This window comes from Cannabis sativa, chromosome 9, assembly GCF_029168945.1.
Source record: "Cannabis sativa cultivar Pink pepper isolate KNU-18-1 chromosome 9, ASM2916894v1, whole genome shotgun sequence".
NCBI classification, from domain to species: Eukaryota; Viridiplantae; Streptophyta; class Magnoliopsida; order Rosales; family Cannabaceae; genus Cannabis; species Cannabis sativa.
In genome coordinates, this window is record NC_083609.1 from 60,899,682 (window position 1) to 60,922,934 (window position 23,253).

The 23,253-nt window shown below is 36.3% G+C and overlaps 4 protein-coding genes across 4 annotated transcripts; all 4 read left to right on the forward strand.

Moving 5' to 3' along the window:
* Positions 1-1,763: 1,763 nt before the first annotated feature.
* On the forward strand, positions 1,764-3,694 carry LOC115724026 (uncharacterized). Its single transcript, XM_030653482.2, has 4 exons — positions 1,764-2,158; positions 2,236-2,477; positions 2,599-2,771; positions 3,353-3,694. The coding sequence occupies exons 1-4, from the start codon at positions 1,764-1,766 to the stop codon at positions 3,692-3,694; spliced, it is 1,152 nt and encodes a 383-aa protein (XP_030509342.2).
* Positions 3,695-12,338: 8,644 nt separating this feature from the next.
* Positions 12,339-14,042, forward strand: LOC133031088 (putative disease resistance RPP13-like protein 1). The gene has a single exon (XM_061104378.1). It carries the CDS (start codon positions 12,339-12,341, stop codon positions 13,416-13,418), a length of 1,080 nt encoding a protein of 359 aa, XP_060960361.1. The 3' UTR covers positions 13,419-14,042.
* On the forward strand, positions 13,496-16,517 carry LOC133031087 (putative disease resistance protein At3g14460). The gene is made up of 2 exons (XM_061104377.1): positions 13,496-16,013; positions 16,287-16,517. Exon 1 carries the CDS (start codon positions 13,496-13,498, stop codon positions 15,983-15,985), a length of 2,490 nt encoding a protein of 829 aa, XP_060960360.1. The 3' UTR covers positions 15,986-16,013; positions 16,287-16,517.
* Positions 16,518-17,610: 1,093 nt separating this feature from the next.
* On the forward strand, positions 17,611-21,252 carry LOC115724023 (putative disease resistance protein At3g14460). Its single transcript, XM_030653479.2, has one exon. The coding sequence runs from the start codon at positions 17,611-17,613 to the stop codon at positions 21,250-21,252; it is 3,642 nt and encodes a 1,213-aa protein (XP_030509339.2).
* The last annotated feature ends 2,001 nt before the right edge of the window (positions 21,253-23,253 follow it).

The window sequence follows — 23,253 nt, forward strand, 5'->3', positions numbered from 1 at the left end:
GCATTTTGGAATGCAAAGGGTCTTTTCTGTAAAATCTCAATCTTGAGGAATAACAAGGTGAATATGGTGATCATACCAGAAGAAAAGGAGACTTGGGGGTGGAAGGAGTTCGGAGAGAGCCTTGGCAAGTTACTGAAGAGGAAACCTGAGACGAAGTTTGAAGATTTCTCCACTGTAAAGGGAGATGCAAAAGCAAGGAATACCAAAGCTTCATGGGCTGATGTGGTAAAATGCCCAACCGCCAAAGTTAGTGGTCCTATGAAAGGTAGAGAAGCTTCGAAAAAACAAGCACCTAACCATGTTCACGAGCAGGAGATGATTTCCACCGTGGCTGCGATTAGGAGCAAAGTTGGTGGTAGGAGTAAAAGTGATATCGAATGGAAGGAATTATACCCAACAATCAATACTAGCTTCAAACCAAAGAATCAGTCTCTTGGTTCATAGGAGGGGATTTTAATGTGGTTAGAAGGGTACAAGAGAAGTTAAAGAGTAATTCTTGGACTAAGAGCATGAAGATGTTCGATCAGTTGGTTCGAGAATTGAAATTAATAGACCCAAAACTGAATAATGGTAGTTTCACATGGTCTAATTTTAGAGAAAAGCCTATTTGTTATAGGCTGGACAAATTCCTTTTCACCAATAGTTGGTGTGAGGTATTCATGTTTTTGTGTCTAGAAATGCTGGTAAGAATTGTTTCGGATCACAACCCTGTGATTCTAGATTCAAATCCACCAAGATGGGGACCCGGTCCATTTCGGTTTGATAACATATGGCTGGAGCATAAGTTGTTTTCCAAGAATTTTGGGGCTTGGTGGAAAAAAGCAGAAGGTTTAGGGTGGGCAAGAACCAAGTTCATGAGTAAATTAAAGAAAGTAAAAGATAACATCAAAGATTGGAGCAAGATAACTTACGACAACAACCTATTGGCCAAGAATGTTTTGAAGAGAAGATTGCTGGTCTTGGACAAGTTGGAAGCGTCAAAAGAGTGGAATTCTTCTTTAGCGGAGGAAATGAAGATGCTTTTAATCAAACTCAAGGGTGTACTGGGAGATACTATTCTTAAAACTCAATCGGTCTTTGTTGAAGGTCGACAAATACTGGTCTCAATTCTCATTGCTAATGAGACAGTAGAAGACTATAGAAGTAGAGGCAAGAGCGGCTTGGTTCTCAAAATTGACTTTGAAAAAGCTTATGACCAAGTCGAATGGGACTTCATGGACTTGGTTTTGTGCAAGAAGGGATTTGGAGAAATTCGGAGGAAATGGATTAAAGGATGTATCTCTTCTATTTCGTACTCGGTCTTCATCAATGGTAGACCAAGGGAAAATTTAATGGGTCACGAGGACTCAGACAAGGTGATCCACTCTCTCATTTTATATTTACTCTGGTTGCGGATGTGTTAGGGAGAATGATGAATAAGGCAGTCAGTTCAGGCAATTTTTTGGGATTTATGGTAGGAAAGGAGATAGTCCAAGTTAGCCACCTTCAATTCGCAGATGATACGTTATTCTTTGTCGATGATGGGAAATCGCTGCACAAGCTGTTGAGATTAGTAGAAGCATTTGGTGCCATATGAGTTAAAGTCAGTTGTTGGGAATCTGCATAGATGAGAATATTGTTTCAAGGCTTGCATTTAGGATTGGGTGTGAAGTAGAAAGCTAGCCATAGCAATATCTAGGGATGCACTTGGGGGGCTCGCCTAGAAAATGGAGTTTTTAAGAACTAGTATTGGACAAGTGTGCTAAAAGACTCGATGGATGGAAATGCGGATTTTATGTAATGGGGGTAGGTTGACTCTCATTCAGTCAGTTCTATCCTCTCTCCCTTTATATTTCCTATCATTTTTTAAAGTCCCTAAGTCAGTAACTAAAGCGTTGGAGAAGATGATGAGAGACTTCTTCTGGGAAGGCAACGAGTCTACATGTGGGGATCATTTAGTGGCTTGGGATGAGGCTTGTAGGCCTCGAGATGAGGGAGGTTTGCCTATGAAGTGGCTGTGGAGGTTTTCTTTAGAGCGAAATTCGTTGTGGCATAGGGTGGTGGTAAGCAGAATTGGTAGGACTGACAATTTCTGGGACTCTAAGAAAGAAAGTCGTCTGTCTCCTAAAGGTCCATGGAGGGGGATATTTCATATCTTCATGATGAGTATTTGGGATTGGTACACTTCAAAATTGGAAGAGGGGATAGGATTCGATTTTTGGAAGATGTTTAGCTTAACAATTCTCCTTTGATTAGTGCATTCCCTGATTTAGCAGTGATTTCTAAGACAAGGAATGCTTCTATAAAGGAACTGATTGTTGATGAGGGGTTGCCAAGCGGATGGGTGGAGAGTTGGAATTTCATGTTTAGAAGGAACTTAATGGATAGAGAGATGCCAAGTCTTATTTCATTAATGCAAAAGGTGGAACGTGTAAAAGTGTTGAGTATTTCAGATGATAGTCGAATTTGGAAATCGGATCTGTCTGGTGCTTTTTCTTGTAAATCAGCCTTTTGTTGGTTGACATCAAACCCAATGGCTAGGGGCTTGTTTTGGACGAAGACTATGGAAAAGTTGTGTTCCATCAAAAGTTAAAGTGTTTGGTTGGCTCGTGTCTTTAGACAAAGTGAATGTCCATGATAAGATGCAAAAAAGGAAGCCTTTCCAATACATTTCCCCTGGTTGGTGTGTTTGCTGCAAAGGCAGTGGAGAAGATGTTGGACATCTGTTTTTGGAATGCAAATTTATTCAACGTTTATGGATAAATGTGCTAGTGGAGTTTGAACTGTCTTGGGTTATGCCAAGGTCTGTATCACAAATGATAGCTTAATGCAGAACAAAGCTGTGGCAAATAGTGATCTTAGCAACAATTGGGGCTGTGGCTGGAAAGAAATGCTAGAATTTTTGAAGGGGCTGCTAAATCAGAAGCGGATGTGTGGGAGAAAGTTAAGATTTGGTCAACCACTTGGGTGTTTAGAACCAAACATTTTGAGGACCTGCCTTTTCTAGATTTATGCAGAGAACGGAAAACAATTCTATAAAGGCAGTAGGTGGCTTTGATAGTTTTTTTAGTCCTCTTCTGGGGCCGTTTTGGAGAGTGATATTTATCTTAGGACTTTTTGCTTTGCTTTGAATTGTAACCATGGTTTTCCTCTGCCACAAGTGAGGCTTTTTAGTGTATAACGAGGAGGGTCCTGTCTAAGACCAAATGATCTTTTCTCTTTTTTCAAAAAGCGGAGGAAAGGAAGAAGTTTAAGAGTGAATGGCAAAAACTCACTATTGAAGAGGAAAGGGGGTTGTGGCTGAAATCTAAGTGTAAATGGGCCTAGGAGGGGGATGCAAATTCATGATTGTTCCATAAGTTGCTTAATGCAGGAAGACATTGTCAAAGAGATCATCATCTTTTTCTCTAACTTATACACTTCTGAGAGTAGAAGGAGTTCGGGTATAGATGGCATTAATTGGAAGGAAATCTCTGAAAATTCAGCAAGGCAGTTAGAAAAACCTTTTGAAGAGGATGACGTAAAGGCTGTTGTATTCAGTTGTGAAGGCAGCAAGGCGCCGGGTCTGGATGGATTCAGCATGGCCGTGTTCCAGTCCCAATGGGACATCATTAAGGAAGATTTGATGGAAGTATTCAAAGCTTTTGAGAGAGGTAAATATTCAAGGAAGCATAAACAAGGCATTCATTTGCCTGATCCCACAAAAGCTGAATAGCTACAAAGTTAGAGATTACAGACCGATCAACCTCATAACAAGTGTTTACAAGATCATTGCTAAGGTGGTGTATTGGAGGAGACTATCATGGAAATACAATCGACTTTTGTCGAAGGAAGGCAGATACTAAAATCTGTTCTCATAGCAAACGAGATAGTAGAAGACTCCAGATGCAAAGGCAAAAGTGGAATGGCATTTAAAATTGATTTTGAGGAAGCCTATGACCGAGTTGAGTGGGACTTTTTGGATTCTGTCCTGTGTAACAAGAGATTTGGATTCACTTGGAGAAAGTGTATTAAATGATACTTATTCCTTCTCTATATTTATTAATGGACGACCAAGGGGGAAATTTATCGAAATGCAGTTATGTTCACGTTGGTAGTAGATGTGCTTGGGAGAATGTTGGAAAAAGCAGTAGAATCGGGAAATTTTTTTGGGTTTGTGGTGGGAAAAGAAAAGATAATAGGTAGTTGTCTCCAATTTGCTGATGATAAGGATATGCATCATCTCATTAATTTGAGACATCTTATTGTTAGTAGAGTTAGTAGACTAGTTGAGATGCCAAGCCAAATAAGTAAATTGAGGAATCTCCAAATGTTGACAACTTTGTTGTGGGGAGGGATAGTGGCCCTAAAATAGAAGAGTTGGCAAAAATTCAAAGTCTACATGGAGAGCTTTGCATTAAGAAGTTAGAAAATGTGGTTACAAAGGCATCACATCAAGTGAAGGTACTGGAGAAGAACCAACTTGAGAAATTGAGGTTGGAATGGACTTATACTGATTCTGATGTTGATCCAAAACATGGAGAGGGTGTGCTTGAAATGCTTTAACCTAACACAATGTTGAAGGAGCTTGAGATCATTTACTATCCAGGCAAAATATTTCCAAATTGGGTTGGGAATGATTCATTTAGCAACATTTCTAAAGTAAGTCTTGATGGTTGTGAACATTGCTCCAATTTACCACCCTTTGGGCAACTTCCTTTGCTAAAGGATCTATCCATCTCAAGATGTAATTCGATAGTGACGGTGCGTGCTGAGTTTTATGGGAATTGTTCTACAAAAAAGCCATTTTCATCATTGGAAACATTAAGGTTCAGCAACATGTCATCATGGGAGCAATGACATTCAATGCAAACTGAAGAGGCAACAACATATGGGAAGCTCAAAACACTTGAGATTAATGATTGTCCTAAGCTCGTCGGAGATTTTCCTCGCTTCCTTCCTTCATTAATAAGCATTAACATTGAAGGACGTAAGGAGAGTGCATTATTATGTCTCCCAAGATTACCATGTGTCACAAAAATGAGAATTATTCACTTGGAGAATTCGGAGTCATTGTATGAGGCAATAAAGCCAAGGAATCCTTGTTCGACTTCTACTACCAGTGGATGTTTGCATACCACTCTTATTCCACTTTACCATTACCCTCCTCTTCATCACCTTGAGTTGTACTGTTGTGGATCATCCTTCAAATCCCTCAATATGGATTTATTTCCTAATCTCAAAACTCTTGAGATTGAATGCAACGACTACTTTGAAGCTATCTCAGTGTCAGATGGGAAATCTCTTGAGGAACTAACATCTTTAAGAATCGTTGATTGTGGTAGTTTTGTTTGATTAACTTATAGTTCTTCCATTTTATTTTTTATTCTGCTCTAATCTGCTCCTAACCTGTAGAGTAGTTGTTTTTGTTGTTTTTCTTCAGACTGAGCCTTCTTTCTTTTAAATGAATGTCTGATTTTAATGAAATAAAAAATTAAATCTTTATTTATATTCAGAGGCAGCGTCCATTATTATGTCTCCCAAGATTACCATGTGTCACAAAAATGATAATTACGAATTTGGAGAATTCAGAGTCATTGTTGTATGATACAATAAAGCCAAGAAATCCTTAGTATCTGTGTATTTTCAAAACTTAGTCACATACCCAATGTTGTATTTGGTAATTGACTTGGATTTGTTTCATTAACTTATTCTTCTTCCATTTTAATTTTTAATTTATTTATAATAGGAAAGCTGCTTGTAATCTGCTGAGATGTTTCTGTTGTTTTTCTTTCTTTATTTCTTTGAATGAATGTTTGATTTTATTTTTTGAAAAAGTAAAATAAAAATTAAAGCTTTATTTATATATTTGCTGTTCTAATTAATTACTTATCGTATGGTTGACAACTTCACCCAAATCATGCTTTTCTAATGCAGGCAGGAAAGTGGTAGCTTCCGCAACCTGAAACAAGCAGTGTTCGTGTTAGATTGTAATTTGGCTGTCTCGGTTTTCGGGGGTTTACGGCTTTACGCTTGTTTTGTTTGGTTTGGTTTGGTTTGAGTGTTTAGTATTCGTCTAATTCTTCTCTTATTATTTATGATCCTTGTAACCACGGTTTGAGAGCTTTTAATAAACTTGGGAAGAGGTCACTCGTGAACATGTGAATCAGAGATGATTAATTCAATTTCTGGTTGCAAATATCACAATGGAAGTTTGTTCGACGTATCATAAAATTCTTGGGTCATTGGACTGCCTTCAGGTGATTTCAGTGGCATTTTCCTCATTTTAACAAATAATCACTGCATTTCTTAACAGGGGACATGGTTTTCTTCATTATTTCGATTGATTTCATAAAGAAATAGGCATATATCAGAACATGGGAACAAAGTGAGGAGGGGTGTAAAGGGAATGCATGTGTTTGATCATGCAATTCCCATCTGTTGATCACCATTGTTGCGTAATTCCCATCTAATGAGGAAACACTTAATGAGGACACTTGTCTGCTAGTCCTTGATTCAAAAAGGAGACGAACAAAATTTAGAGGGACTTGATGGGGTCCACTTGAGAGGTGAAGTGGTAGCGGGTCAGGAGGTTCATGGGTCAAAAAATTTGAGCTTGGTGGGTACTGGTATCCAGGCCCACCAATCATCATGAATATTTTATCTTGGAATTGCCATGAGCTTGGGAACACGTGGACTTTACAATTCCTTAAGGATCTAGTGATCCAAAAGAAGCCCAGTATTGTGTTTTTCTGTGAGACTAATTCCCGTCATTCTCAGATGGAGATAGTGCGTGTGACGTTGGAATTCGATGGCATGATAGCTGTTGATGTTAATGGTAGGAGTGGCGGTATTGCTTTGTTATGGAAAGTTGGGGATGAAGTGCCTTTACTTGGGTTCTCTGATGCATATATAGATGTGAGAGTTGCTTCTAAAGGTGTGCAGGAATGGCATTTTACTGGTGTGTATGGGGAACCAAATAGGAGTAGGCGTGCTTCTACTTGGAATTTGTTACGTACTCTTGCTAATAACTCTACTTTACCATGGTGTGTGATGGGTGATCTTAACAATGTTTTATCTCATGATGATAAAAGAGGCGGTAATAGGTATCCTGATTTTTTGATCCAAGGTTTTCAATAATCCTTGATTGATAGTGGGCTTCAAGATATGGAATTTTTAAACAAACTATAATAAGTGATGTAAAACTCAATAGATTGTTGTGTAGAGGAATTTTTAAACTTTTTATCTTTTTCTTTGGTCTGATTAGTAGTGGATTGATTAAGCCATTGATTATAACTGCTTTCAAAAGTGAATTTGAATTGAAACTAATTCACATATTGAATTAATAATTGTTGGAGATTATATTCCTGGAAGGTCAAGGCAGTTAGCTTAGAACCAACTCGGGTTAATCTCATTCAACTTTTATTCAAGTCTACTCTCTAATTTTGTCCAAGAACTGTAAATAACAGAGTGAGGAGGATTAATGTAATTTTAGTGTTGATCACCATTGTTGCATAATTGAGACTTAAATCTCAAACTGTAGAGTGCGTGCTGACTTTATGCTGACTCAAATCAATAAACATGTAACAACTCATCATTTAGTTAGTGTATTCCTGATTGTTGTTGGTGACATAACAACTGAATTAGGATGAAGTAATTTCACTACAATCAGCATATTGTTATAAGTACGTAAATCGATTGTAATTTCAATATTTTTGTTATGACAGTGTTTATTGTAGTTATAAAATGCTATCTTACGATTTATTTTTAAAAAAAAATTAAGAAAATTGACGGTATCAAAATTAGTGATTAAAATGTATGTTACATGTGTACCCGTTATGACTACAATGAACACCATAGCAGAATTTTTTGTAGACTTTCAAAAGTTTCAGATAATTTATCATGTCAAAATAAATCATTTATATGTTTGTTAAAAGTTCTAGGAGGTCTCTTGAGATTAACAGATGATGCTGAGAAATAGATACAAATAGCCAATAGTAATCTTTGGGAGCTCCAAGATAAAAGGAGCGAGAGTCTTCCAGCTGCATTAGAAGTAAGCTATTTTTATCTTCCTCGACACTTGAAAGGATGTTTTGCTTATTGTTCAATATTCCCAAAAGGCTATGTCTTTCAAAGAGAGGAGTTGGTGTTCATATGGATGGCCGAAAATCTTGTGCAGTGTTCCAAGAGGAACAGGAGAATCGAAGAAGTTGGTCGTGAGTATTTTGATGATTTAGTATCTTTTTCATTTTTCCAACCGAGTAAGAGGAGGGTGTCTTGTTTTGTCATGCATGATCTTTTAGTTGATTTGGCTAGAACTATTTCAGGAAAATACAGTTGTTTGTTGGATCAAAATGGCAACACTGATAGGCTTGAGAAAATGACACGTCACCTCAGATGTGCCACAGAACATAATACTGATAATAAGATAGCTAGCTATGGTTTTGGAGATACACGTTTGCGAACCTTTTTGACATTATTAGGTTCAAGGTCATCTAAAATAAGTTTTTCTACAGAAGTAGTGCAGGATTTGGTGTCAACGTTGAAATGTTTGAAAGTGTTATCTTTTCGTGGTCTTCATATGACTGAGTTCCATGATTCAATTGGTGAACTGAAACATCTTCGCTATTTAGATCTTTCCAAGACTAAAATTGTGATTTTGCCCGAATTTGTAACTAAATTGTACAATTTGTAGACATTGAAATTAGAAGATTGTGATCATCTTCAAACTTTGCCCAAAGATATGCATCATCTCATTAATTTGAGACATCTTATTATCAGTGGAAAAATGCTAGTTGAGATGCCAAGTCAAATACATAAATTGACAAATCTCCAAATTTTGACAACTTTTGTTGTGGGGAAGGATGGTGGCGCTAAACTAGAAGAATTGGCAGAACTTCAAAGTCTACACTGAGAGCTTTCCATTAAGAAGTTAGAAAATGTGGTCAATATTACAAATGCACCGGATCAAGTTATTGTACTGGAGAAGAAGCAACTTGAGAAATTGAGGTTGGAATGGAGCGTTAATGATGTTGTTGTTGGTCCAAAGCATGGAGAGGGTGTGCTTGAAACGCTTTCACCTAACACAACGTTGAAGGAGCTTGAGATTAAGTACTATCCAGGCAAAATATTTCAAAATTGGGTTGGGAAAGATTCATTTAGCCACATTGTTGAAGTAACTCAAGATGTCGTTCGGTAGTGATGGTGGGTGCTGAGTTTTACGGGAATTGTTCTGCGAGAAAGCCATTTTCATCATTGGAAACATTAAGCTTCGGGAAAATGTCATCATGGAAGCAATGGCATTCAATGCAAAATGAGGAGGCAACAACATACGGGAAGCTCAAAACACTTATTATCAAAGATTGTGATGAGCTAGTCGGAGATTTGCCTCGCTTGCTTCCTTCATTGATAAGTATTGATATAAGATATAACATGTGTCCAATATTAAGTCTCCCAAGGTCCAATTTGTACCCGTTGCTGACATTGTTTTGACATGCTGAACCCGTTTTGGGCTTAGACAACTTGCCTCCTTACAAACACTTGAAATCTTTATGATTGTATATGATCCATGTTGTGTTATAAATAAATATATTTTATTTATTATAACATTTTATCTGAGCTATTACACAGAAATTATCTACATAATCCAAAATATGGTAACAAATCTAGTCTTATGCTTTGTAGCTGCTATGGCTAAACATATTGCAGATAAAGAAAAATGCATACAATATACAAATACAATTTCTCTTTATCTACACATAATATGGTTATTCATTGCTGACTTTGTTTAGACAGGCTCTAAATACCGAGAATAATCCTATTTATGTCTTCAGTAATATTTTGATGTTTGAGGTGGTTTTTCTTTTTTTATTATTGTTGTGTAATTTGCTAATGTTCAGCTTGTAACCACGGTTTTCCTCGGCCATAAATGAGGGCTATCTATAAACTTGGGATTGGGAGGAGGTCACCCATGGACATGTCACTAAAGCCTCCTCACTCACACTTTCACCACTTTCACTCTTCAAATGTGTTTGAATGTTCATTAAAGCCAGGCTTAGCTTGCCATCGATCGATAAGAGTTGTTTATATTATACCATTAAGCCTGCAATGCAACAGCTAAAATCCATTTCTTACTTTTGAACTCGAACTATACATTAAGGAATATCACAAACCAAATAAAATAGTTCATCCCATATTGGACAAGAACCAACTCTAGTCCTAATCAATCAGAACACAACTCAACCCAACTTCCACTTTTTTTTTTAATGCATTTCTATAATACATAAATCAATTATAATTTCAATATTTTTGTTATGACAGTATTTATTGTAGTTGTAGAATGTTATCTTACAATTTTTTTAAGAAATTAAGAAAATTTACGGTGTCCAAATTAGTGATCAAAATGGATGTTACATGTGTGTGTTAATTATTTTGATGTTTTGTAACATTTTCTTGAAATACTTATCAATCAAGATTTATAGACAAAGAGAACACCCCATCTTAATTAGAGAGTTAGGCTTGGCATTCGCTCGCTCATTATGTTGTGAGCTATGAATTCGCCTTGAATGAAACCCCCTTGATTTTCAGCAACTATCTCTTTTAACACACATCTTAGTCTTGAGAAAATAAGCTTAGCCACAATTTTGTAAAGCACGTTACAGCAAGCTAATGCCCCTTCATTTGAATGTTCATTAAAGCCTCTTCACACTTTCACCACTTAAGTAATGCCTATTCATTGCTATTAAACCAACTATCAGAAATGCCCTTACAACTAACTAATACTAAATCCATTTCTTAGTTATGAACTCAAACTACATATTATGGAATATATCGAGAGCCTTAACCATCCAATCATGAACACATATTATCTGTTGAATAGCAAAAAAGTAAGTTTGAATATTGCAATGTTGTGTTTGTTAGAGTTGTATTGTAGAGAGAGGAAGTTTGAACTGGTGGGGTGTTAGCTACTTTCTAGTTTCACAAGATTTGCCAATTTACATGTACAAATTAACTACACAGAAAGATATTATAGCTCTTTTTTTCAACTCAAGCTAGTCTGTGTCTAACAGAATCTGAATGACTATAAATATATATATATATACATACATATGTTGTGATTGGTCATCAAGTGAGGCTTTTCTTCTAACGGTTGTAACTAACTGTCTGTTTATGTGAGCTAGTTCAGAGAGAAAAGAAGAGAGAAAGAGTGTTGTAATTGCATAAGTGAGAATTTTGTGTAATTGCAGCAAGGCTTCATTGAGAGATTGTGTCCGAGAACACATTGTGTACAACAACTTGTAATCGATTCATCCTAGCTAAATAAAGATCAAAAGCCACTGGGGCTGTTCTGGCCGAGGAATAGGCAGGTGATACAACAATTACTCTGTTCGAACCTCGTATTTTCATGTGTTGAATTGTTTAATTTTTCATCTGCATTGTTTGATTTCTTCATGTGTTCAAGTTATAACATTTATGTATCCCAAATACACAAACTATAAATTATAACATTTCCTTGAGCTATTACACAATCATTATGGGTATAACATTGTTGGAGATTAAGTCCACTTACTCATTTTGTCCAAGTCATCACTACTAATCCTACTTGGCAAGGAAAGTAGTTAAGTTGGTTATGGCTTCCTCCTACTCGCGCGGGCAGATGACTTTGGAAGCCAATATACAAGTCAGCCCTGCTCTTATTCAAACTGATCAACACCTAGAAGAAACCTAGAGCCTCTTAGATCAACACCTAGAAGAAACCTAGAGATAGTTTTTTTATGTTTTTATAACTCCATATGTATTTTATAAATAGGAAAATGCTAATTCATCAGCTCATTAAAAAGTTGGAGTTAGAAAGTGATTTTGGTTATTTTATTTGGTGTGATTAGTGTTTTAGCCTAAGTTTCGGGTCTCTTTTTAGAGTTGTTTTTGGTTGTTTTAAATATTGAAGGGACAAAATGGGTTGGAAATTGAAGAAAATAAAAGTAAAAATAAAGAAAAGAATCATATTAATAATTAAAATAAAAATCATTCAAAAAGAAAGAAAGGAATAGATTAATAAGAAAAGTCTCCCTTTGAAAAGTATGATCACATTCAGATCAGAAGTAACCAAAATATTAAGTTGAATGTGATATGTGATATGTGAATAAAAATACACAATGGCCTACCAAACCAATTATAATAAGAATGATATAATTTTTATTTATATTTCTTTTTTGTAAAAGTGTGATAATAATATGTAGGGTCTTGGTCGTTAATTGTTGTACCCCACAGAGCATATGTGATAACATTTTCTGATATTTGCTTATCTCCTATCATTCCATTCCCATTTTCTCTCTAACCTTTTTTCTGAAAACAAATTAGCTACTGAAGTGAAGTGAAACATGGCTGAGCTTGTGATTGGTGCTTTTCTCTCTGCTTCCTTCGATCTCTTGCTGCAAAAGATTGCTTCTCCTTATGTTAAAGACTTTTTCAAGGGAGAAAATGAAAGTTCTGTTAAAGAGAGGCTTTTCAAGTTGAAGTCAACGTTCAATTCTCTTGCTGCAGTTCGCTTTGAGGTGGAGAACAAGAGAATCAAAAACCCTGCTGTGGAGAAGTGGCTGGACGATCTTCTGGATGCTGTTGATGATGCTGAGGACTTCTTTAGTGGTATTGAATACGATGCTATGAAACCCAACAAAGCTGATGAGTCAAAGAAAGAAAAACGAAAGGCAATAAGTAAGTTACTCTCTTGTTTCTCTAAACCTTCTACTTCAACTGACCGTGTAAGGAATGCAAATATGGAGGAGATTCTCAAGAGGTTGGAGTACTTAGCCAATCAGATTGGAAACTTGAATCTTGAAAAGAATGTTGTCGAGGTGCAACCATCAGGAAGTTCACGTGTGAAGACTTCTCTGCCAGATGAACCTGAACTTTATGGTAGAAAGACTGATGAAGATGCTTTAAAGAAGTTGTTGATGTCGGATGAAGATAGTAGTGATGAGAAGATATGTGTCATTCCCATAGTGGGGATGGGTGGGATAGGGAAAACTACCCTCGCTCAAACTCTTTTCAATGATGAACGAGTGAAGAAGAAGTTTGAATCTAGAGCCTGGGTGTATGTTTCAGATAAATTTGATTCCACAGCTGTGACAAAAAATCTCCTTCAAGAATTAGCACCGAGTGATGCTGGTAATGACATGACTTTGAATTTACTTCAAGTTAATTTGTCAAATAAGTTAATGGGAAAGAAGTTTTTGATTGTCTTAGACGATGTTTGGGAAGATGATTATGCGCAGTGGACAGAAGTGATGAAGCCTTTTAACGGTGGAGCAAAAGGCAGCAAAATAATAGTAACAACAAGAAATGGAAAAGTTGCAGATATCATTCGAACTGTTGATACACACCAACTTAGAGAATTATCAGAAGACGAGTGTTGGGCACTATTTGTGAAACACGCTTCTAGTGAAAACTCTAGAAATTAACTGAGATCCCAAATTTAGAAAGGATCGGTAGAGAAATTTCCAAGAAATGTAATGGTTTACCTTTAGCTGCTAAAGTTATGGGAGGCATCTTGAGATCAACGTTGGATGTATGGAGATGGGAACAAATAGCAAGGAATAATATTTGGGAGTTGACACATGAAAGGAGTCAAGGCCTTCCTGCTGCCTTAGAAGTGAGCTACTACTATCTTCCTCTACACTTGAAAGGTTGTTTTGCTTTTTGTTCAATATTCCCAAAAGGCTATCAATTTCAAAGACAAGAGTTGGTCTTATTATGGATGGCGGAAAATCTTGTCATGCGCTCCAAGGGGAATAGAAAAATGGAAGAAGTTGCCGGTGAGTACTTTGATGATTTAGTATCTACGTCATTTTTTGTAAAATCCAAGGACAGGAGCGGTAGATCTATTTTTCTGATGCATGATCTACTTGTGGATTTGGCTAAAATTGTTTCTGGAAAGTATAGTTCTTTATTAGAGCACAATGAAGACACTGTTAAGTTCGAGAAGAAGACACGTCACCTCGGATGTTTAATGGAACATTCTACTAATAACAAGGTATCTAGCTATGATTTTGAAGGTACACATTTGCGAACCTTTTTAACATTAAGTTCAAGATATTCTGAAATCAGTTCTTCTAAGGAAGTAGTGCAGAATTTGTTATCAATGTTGAAACGTTTGAGAGTTCTATCTTTTCGTGGTCTTCGTATGGCTGAGTTCTCTGACTCAATTGGTGAACTTAAACATCTTCGCTATTTAGATCTTTCCAAGACTCAAATTGTGATGCTGCCCGAATTCGTAACTAAATTGTACAATTTGCAGACATTGAAGTTAGAGGATTGTGATCATCTTCAAATTCTACCCAAAGATATGCATCATCTTATTAATTTGAGACATCTTATTATCAGTGGAGATAGTCTAGTCGAGATGCCAAGTCAAATAAGTAAATTGAAAAATCTCCAAATTTTGACAACTTTTGTGGTGGGGATGGATAGTGGTGCTAAAATAGAAGAATTGGCAGAACTTCATAGTCTACATGGAGAGCTTTCCATTAAGAAGTTAGAAAATGTGACCAATATTACAAAAGCACCGGATCAAATTGTACTGGAGAAGAAGCAACTTGAGAAATTGCAGTTGCAATGGAGTGTTATTTATTCTAATGTTGATCCAAAACAAGGAGAGGCTGTGCTGGAAATGCTTTCACCTAACACAATGTTGAAGGAGCTCGAGATTATGTACTATCCAGGTAAAATATTTCCAAATTGGGTTGGGAATGATTCATTTAGCAACATTGCTGAAGTAACTCTTGATGGTTGTGAGCATTGCTCCTATTTGCCACCCTTTGGGCAACTTCCTTTGCTAAAAGATCTTTCCATCTCAAGATGCAATTCGGTAGTGACGGTGGGTGCTGAGTTTTACGGGAATTGTTCTGGGAGAAAGCCATTTTCATCATTGGAAACATTAAGGTTCAAGTACATGTCATCATGGGAGAAATGGCATCCAATGCAAACCAAAGAGGCAACAACATATGAGAAGCTCAAAACACTTGAGATTGCTCGTTGTCCAAAGCTTGTCGAAGATTTGCCTGGCTTGCTTCCTTCATTGATAAGTATTAAAATTATGGGTGGCAAGCAGTATCCATTATTAAGTCTCCCAATATTACCATGTGTCACAAATATGAGCATTGAAAAGTTGGAGAATTGGAAGTCATTGTATGAGGCAATAAAGCCAAGGAATTCTTGTTCCACTCTCACTCCACTCTACCATTACCCTCCTCTTCAGTCTCTTAGGTTAACATATTGTGGATCATCATTTAGATCCCTCCATTTGGATTTATTTCCCAATCTCAAAACTCTTCACATTGAATCCAGCGACTACTTTGAAGCTATCTCAGTGTCAGATGGGAAATCTCTTGAGGAACTAACATCTTTATCTATTCGTAATTGTGGTAGTTTTGTATCTTTCCCAAATGATGGACTTATTGCTCCCAAGCTGAGTTCATTGCGGATTGCTAATTGCCGTAAATTGAAATGGTTGCCAGAGAAGATGGCTATCCTCTCAGCTTTGAATGAATTGGAAATCATAGATTGTCCGTTGCTAGAACCTTTTCCTGAAGATGCACGTGAACGTAGTCTGCCTGTTACTTTGTCTAGTCTTGTTATATCGTATGATGAACTTTTAAGGATGAAATGGAATTGGCAAACATTACCCCATCTTACCTATCTTTCTATTTCTGGTAATGAAGAAGATATGGAGTCATTTCCGGAGGAAGGGCTACTGCCTACCACTATTACCTCTCTTAGTATCTCTTTTTTTTCAAAACTTAGAGGGCTGGACAAAAATGGGCTTACACAACTCACCTCCTTGCAAACACTTGGAGTCTTGTTTTGCCCTGAGTTGGAGACATTGTCAGAAGAAGGGTTTCCAACCTCCCTCACCTCTTTGAGCATACGGCGTTGTCCTCTGGTGAAGAAAAAGTACGACCCAAAGGAGAGTGGGAATGAGGAGTACTGGAACAACATTAGTCACATACACCATGTCATTTTCTCATGATGAGCTTGCATTTGCGACATAATCTCAGGTTTGTTTGATTAACTTATCATTCTTCCATTTTATTTATGTATAATACTATAGGACCTGCTCTGCTCTTAGTCTGTACAGTTGTTGTTTTTGTTTAGAGTCTGCCTTGGCTTGTTTCTTTTCAAGGAATCTCTGTTTTTATTAAAATAGAGATTAAATGTTTGTAAATATATTTGTGAACAAGTGTTAATAATTCATTGGTGAATTTGTTAATAATTAGAAGAATCCCCTCTTTTATTGTGGTCTATTCAATTTATGTCTGCTTAATATGCAGGAAGGAAGGAAGGAAGGAGGTATATTCCATGGCATGACACAAGCAGTGTTGTGTTGGTGTAATCACACTTTGCCATAATAAACTTGGGAAGACCTCACTCATCATGGACATGTCACCTTCATCTCATCTCATCTACTGTTATTTTATAAATACAAAAATCCTAAGTTTTAGAAAGTGATTTTAAGTTTTAAAAAATCAAAGGATTATATTGGAATCAATATTAAACATGAATGAGTCTCTTTATAATAAATTATATTATCCTCATAAAAATGTTAATTACAACTACACAACAACAAGGTCAAATCATTCCCATTAAACTGGATTGATCAATCATCCTATAAATTTATATCAGACAGTGATTTATGCTCTACAGTCTATAAACCTAAGATTATCTTCATATAGAATCCACATCAGAAGGAAGAAGGAAAAATTATGCTCTTGTTACAAGTGCTACCAACAATAACTACTAAAAAAATTAGTAATCTGGTTTATTGTGTTTTCTCACAAAATAAATTGAGTGATTAATTTACCAGCCAATTAAGATCATGGCCACAACTCAAACCAAATAAGTAAACTCTTAATTTTTTCTTAATTACTTACTGATTTGGTTTGGTGCTCAAATCGATAAACTTGGAATTGTAAATTTTTATAGAACTTTCAAATTTAATATTGGTCAAATCCTACTTTTCACACATGCATTGCCCAATTATTTAAAATATAAAAATCGAAATAATATAGTTATTAATATTTATTTATTCAGTTAAATACAAAGTGGAATTAGTTAATTAGTTATCATCTCTGCCTCTTGACAACAATCTCTATCTTCATCATCAAATTAGAGAAGGTTTAAAATTTACTTATTATATTCACTATTGTTAGAATCATGAGTCTACTAATAAACAATATTATTGTAATGGAATTCATTAAAAGATCAAAATTAACAAACATTAATAAATATAATAAGTTTGTCTATAAATTAGAACTTTGGGACCATTTGCAAAGGCAGTAAAATAGTGTTTTATAATAACAAGAAGACAAACAAATCAAGGAGACACTCAGTCAATATTATATAGTTAATTGTACAAATACTGTCAAATTAAATAGCATTGGATGAATAGAAAAGAAGAAGTAAGCATGTGCTAATCTGATTACCATAATTTATATGGCAATAAAATATTATAACATTGAAATCAAAAGAAGCATTAGATACCATCGTTTCCATTACTTACCTCATTCTTTGACTACTCTTTTGCTCTCAGTCTCTCCTATAGAGCTTCCTCTCTGAATCTTTGACTATTGTGTGTAGTAACTGAGCTTGTTACCGATGACTGAGCTTGTGATCGGTGCTGTTATCTCTGCTTCTTTTGATTTTTTGCTTGAAAAGATTGCATCTCCATATGCTGAAGAGCTCTTCTTCAAAGGAAAAAATGAAAGTGCTGTTTTTGAGAGGCTTTTCAAGTTGAAGTCAACCTTCAATACTCTTGCTGCGGTTCGATTTGAGGTGGAAAACAAGAGAATCAAAAACCCTGCTGTGGAGAAGTGGCTGGACGATCTTCTGGATGCTGTTGATGATGCTGAAGACTACTTTGGCGATATTGCATACGATGCTATGAAACCTGGCAAAGCTGATGAGTCAAAGAAAGCAAAAAGGAAGACAATTAGTAAGTTACTCTCTCGTTTCTCTAAATCTTCCAATTCAACTAATCGTGTAAGGAATGCTAATATGGAAGAGATTCTTAAGAGGTTGGAGTACTTAGCCAATCAGATTGGAAACTTGAATCTTGAAAAGAATGTTGTCGAGATGAAACCTTTAGAAAGTTCACGTGCAAAGACTTCTCTACCAGATGAACCTGAACTATATGGTAGAAAGACTGACGAAGAGGCTTTGATGAAGTTGTTGATGTCAGATGAAGATAGTAGTGAGAAGATATGTGTCATTCCCATAGTGGGAATGGGTGGGATTGGGAAAACTACCCTTGCTCAAACCCTTTTCAACAATGAAGGAGTGACAAAGATGTTTGAACTTAAGACATGGGTGTATGTGTCTGATAAATTTGATGCCATAGCTGTGACAAAAACTCTCCTTCAAGAAGTAGCCCCGGGTAATGCTTGCAGTGACATGAATTTGAATTCACTTCAGATTAATTTGTCAAATAAGTTAAAGGGAAAGAAGTTTTTGATTGTTCTAGATGATGTTTGGGAAGATGATTATGTTCAGTGGACAGACATGATGAAGCCTTTCAAAGACGGTGCAAGAGGCAGCAAAATAATGGTAACAACAAGAAATGAAAAAGTTGCGGATATCATTCGAACTGTTGATACGCACCATCTTAGAGAATTATCAGAAGATGAGTGTTGGGCACTATTTGTGAAGCATGCTTCTAGTGGCAACTCTAGAATGTTTATTGTGAACCCAAAATTAGAAAGGATCGGCAAAGAAATTTCCAAGAAATGTAATGGTTTACCTTTAGCTGCTAAAGTTCTTGGAGGTCTCTTGAGATCAACATGGGATGCTGAGAGATGGGAACAAATAGCAAATAATAATATTTGGGAGCTAACACATGAAAGGAGCAAAATTGTTCCAGCTGTTTTGGAATTGAGCTACTACTATCTCCCCCCACACTTGAAAGGGTGTTTTTCTTATTGTTCAATATTCCCAAAAGGCTATGAATTTCGAAGAGAGGACTTGGTCTTAATATGGATGGCTGAAAATCTTGTGCAACATTTTGAAAAGAGTAGAAAAATGGAAGAAGTTGGCTGTGAGTATTTTGATGATTTAGTATCCATGTCATTTTTTGTAAAGACAAAGACCTGGAGTGGTACATCATTTGTCATGGATGATCTTATTGTTGATTTGGCTAGAACTATATCTGGAAAATACAGATGTTGTTTGTTAGAGCAAAATGGGGACATTGATAAGCTTGAGAAGAAGACACGTCACCTTGGATGTGTCAAGGAACTTTATACTGATAACAAGATATCTAGCTATGATTTTGAAGCTACTCGTTTACGAACCTTTTTAACATTAGGTTCAAGATTTTTTGAAGTCAATATTTCCAAGGAAGTAGTGGAGAATTTGCTACCGATGTTGAAATGTTTGAGAGTTCTATCTTTCTGTGGTCTTCATATAACTGAGTTATCTGATTCAATTGGTGAACTAAAACATCTTCGCTATTTAGATCTTTCTGGCACGAAGATTGTGATGTTGCCCGAATCTGTAAGTGTATTATACAATTTACAGACATTGAAGTTAGAAAATTGTCATCGACTTAAAACTTGGCCTAAAGATATGCATCGTCTCATTAATTTGAGGCATCTTATTGTAAGTGGAAGTAGACTAGTTGAGATGCCAAGTCAAATAAGTAAATTGAGGAATCTCCAAATGTTGACAACTTTTGTTGTGGGGAAGAATAGTGGCGCAACAATAGAAGAGTTGGCAGTTTTTCAATGTCTACGTGGAGAACTTTCCATTAAGAAGTTAGAAAATGTGGTCAATATTACAAAAGTATCCAATCAAGTCAATCTTCTGAATAAGAATCAACTTGAGAAATTGAATTTGGCATGGAGTGTGAATAATGTTGTTGTTGATCAAAAACATGAAGAGAGTGTGTTAGAAATGCTTGCACCTAACACAAAGTTGAAGCAGCTCAAAATTCTTAATTACCCGGGCACAAAATTTCCAAACTGGGTTGGGAATGATTCATTTAGCAACATTTATGAAGTAAGGCTTGATGGTTGTAGGCATTGCTCTAGTTTGCCACCCTTTGGGCAACTTCCTTTCCTAAAAGATCTTTACATTTCAGAATTCAGTTCGGTAGTGACAGTGGGAGCTGAGTTTTACGGGAATAGTTCTGCTAGAAAGCCATTTTCATCATTGGAAACATTAAGCTTCAGCAACATGTCATCATGGGAGCAATGGCATTCAATGCAAACTGAAGAAGCAACAACATATGGGAAGCTCAAAACACTTACGATCAATCATTGTCCTAAGCTCATCAGAGATTTGCCTCGCTTCCTTCCTTCATTAGCATATATTAGAATTGTAGGACATGAGGAACATTCATTATTAAGTCTCCCAAGATTACCATGTGTCACAAAAATGAGAATTCATCACTTGGAGAATTCAGATATATTGTACAAGGCAACAAATCCAACAAATCCTTCTTCCAGTTCTACAGGATGTTTCCCTTCCACTCTTCAGGAGCTTCGTTTGTTGTCTTGCGGGTCATCGTTTAGATCTCTCAATATGGATTTGTTTCCCAATCTCAAAACTCTTGAAATTGCTTTCAGCCACCATATTGAAGTTGTCTCAATGTCCGATGGGAAATCTCTAGAGGAACTAACATCTTTAACTATCCGAGGTTGTAACAATTTTGTATCTTTCCCAGATGGTGGACTTATTGCTCCCAAGCTGAGTGAGTTTATCATTCGCGATTGCTCTAAATTGAAGTGGTTGCCAAAGAAGATGACTTCCCTCCTATCATTAGAGTCATTGGCAATCGTAGATTGTCCTTTGATGGAGACTTTCCCTAAAGGTGAAGGTGGTCTGCCTGTTAGTTTGTCTACGCTTGAAATATCATGTGATGTATTTCAGAGGATGAAATGCAATTGCCAAACATTACCCCATCTTACCAATCTTTCTATTGGTGGAAATTTTAGTGAAGATGTAGAATCATTCCCGGTGAAAGGGCTACTACCTACCACTATTACCTCTCTTGAAATATGGGGATTTTCAGAACTTAGAGGTTTAGACAAAAATGGGCTCGGACAACTCACCTCGTTGCAAACACTTTCAATCTTGTTTTGCCCCGAGTTGCAAACATTGTCAGAAGAAGGATTTCCAGCCTCCCTCACTTCTTTAACCATAAAATATTGTCCTCTTGTAAAGAAAAAGTACGACCCCAAGGAGAGTGGGAATGAGGAGTACTGGACCAAGATTAGTCACATACCAAATGTCAAATTCTAAGGCTAACATCCTAATAATCCACACAACAACTGATCCAGTTGATTATGATTGAGGTATGTATGTGTGATAGGAGCTACTTGTAATCTGTTGAGATGTTTTTGTTGTTTTTCTTCTTCATATCAGAAGTCAGACTTTAAAAGAGTATCTTCTTTCTTTCTTTCTTTCTAAATGAATCAATGGACCTATAAATTTTTACACTTTGGATTCACACTATTAAATCAAAATGCTTCAATTCAAAATATGCAAAAGTGTTATTCCACAATAAAATATATACATTATGTGTTTTCACTTTACTAGTGATAAAGTATAAATACTAAGGTGAGATTAAACACAGCTAAATGAGATTGAGTGAGCTGTTTTGTGACCAGAGAAAAAGTGTTTGATGAGACCAAGAAAGAAAAAGTATTTGATGAGACCAAAAGTTTGTCTGAAAAATAAGCCAAACAATATTACTTCTATTTGCTTTAACTTTTCCTCACAAATTCACTCTGTAAAATAATAGTGAGCGGTCAGTGGGCAGTGGCATATCTGATAAGCTTTTATGATCATACAATAACATTTAATACTATTATCATTTTCTCTCTAAGCTTTTTATTGAATTCTTATAGTAAAAGTACTGCAACAACTGAGCTACTGAAGTGAATTAAAACCATGGCTGAACTTGTGATTGGAGCCTTTCCCTCTACTTCCTTTGATTTTTTGCTGGAAAAGATTGCTTCTCCTTATGTTGAGGAATTTTTATTTAAGGGAAAAAATGAAACTTCTTCTGTTGTTTCTGAGAGGCTTTTCAAGTTGAAGTCAACCTTCAATTCTCTTGCTGCAATTCGGTTCGAAGTGGAGAACAAGAGAATCAAAAACCCTGCTGTGGAGAAGTGGCTGGACGATCCTCTGGATGTTGTTGATGATGCGGAGGACTTCTTTGGCGATATTGAATACGATGCTATGAAACCCAACAAAGTTGACGAGTCAAAGAAAGAAAAACAAAAGGCCATTAGTAAGTTACTCACTTGTTTCTCTAAGCCGTTTGGGCTTAGACAACTCACCTCACCTCTTTGGATGCATGTAATTGTCCTCTGCCCAATGAGAGTGGCTTTTACAAGATTGGTGGCCTACCCTCCCAAGTCTCAATTGCTTGATCATACAATCCAAACCAAACCAAACAGCAGCTCCCATTAATTTTTAATTGAGGGGTATGCATTTTCCTTGACAAAGTCTATGATATCTTGGAAAAGTAAGAAACACGATACCGTTTTGAAGGTCATTAATTAGCTGAAGCAGAATATAAGGCAATGGCCAATACTTACTGCTTCTGAAATTGTTTGGCTCTTATCTGTCCTCAAAGAGTTTAAAGTTGATCCCGTTTTCCATGAGAGAACCAAGCACATAGAAATTCATTGTCACTTGGTGATATTCTGACACGGTCATTGTTTCCAGCTCAGTTGAAGGTGTTTAAAGAGAGAAAATGAGCATATATATGATACAGCTATGTATTCTAGTTAGTTACTTTCTGTTACTTCTTTTACTTACTCATTATTAACATGTAGCTAAGCTAGCCTACTTGTATATAACTCATTTTCCATTGTAATTCTATTCTATCAATCAATAACATACTGCTATGTTCACATGTTTTTTTTATATGGTTGTTCTGTAATTTGCTATACAGTGTCTATCATAGCTGTATGTAACCACGGTTTTCCTCGGCCATAATTAAGTGAGGGCTATCAGATAATAAAGTTGGGAGGAGGTCACTTGTGGACATGTGACCTTCATCTCTTCTCTTCCTATGGTCAACTCTACAATGAAAAAAAGAGTATAAGTAATGTACTTACTGGTTTAATTGCAGCCAGGACAGGAGATAGTTATCAGCTCATTGGTTGTTAAAAAGTGGGAGTTAGAAAGTGATTTTGGTTGTTATACAAAACTCAGTAGATTGTGTGGGTCAATTTTTAAACTTTTTAAGTCATTTTAGATTGGAACTAATATTAAACTTGAAGTCATTAA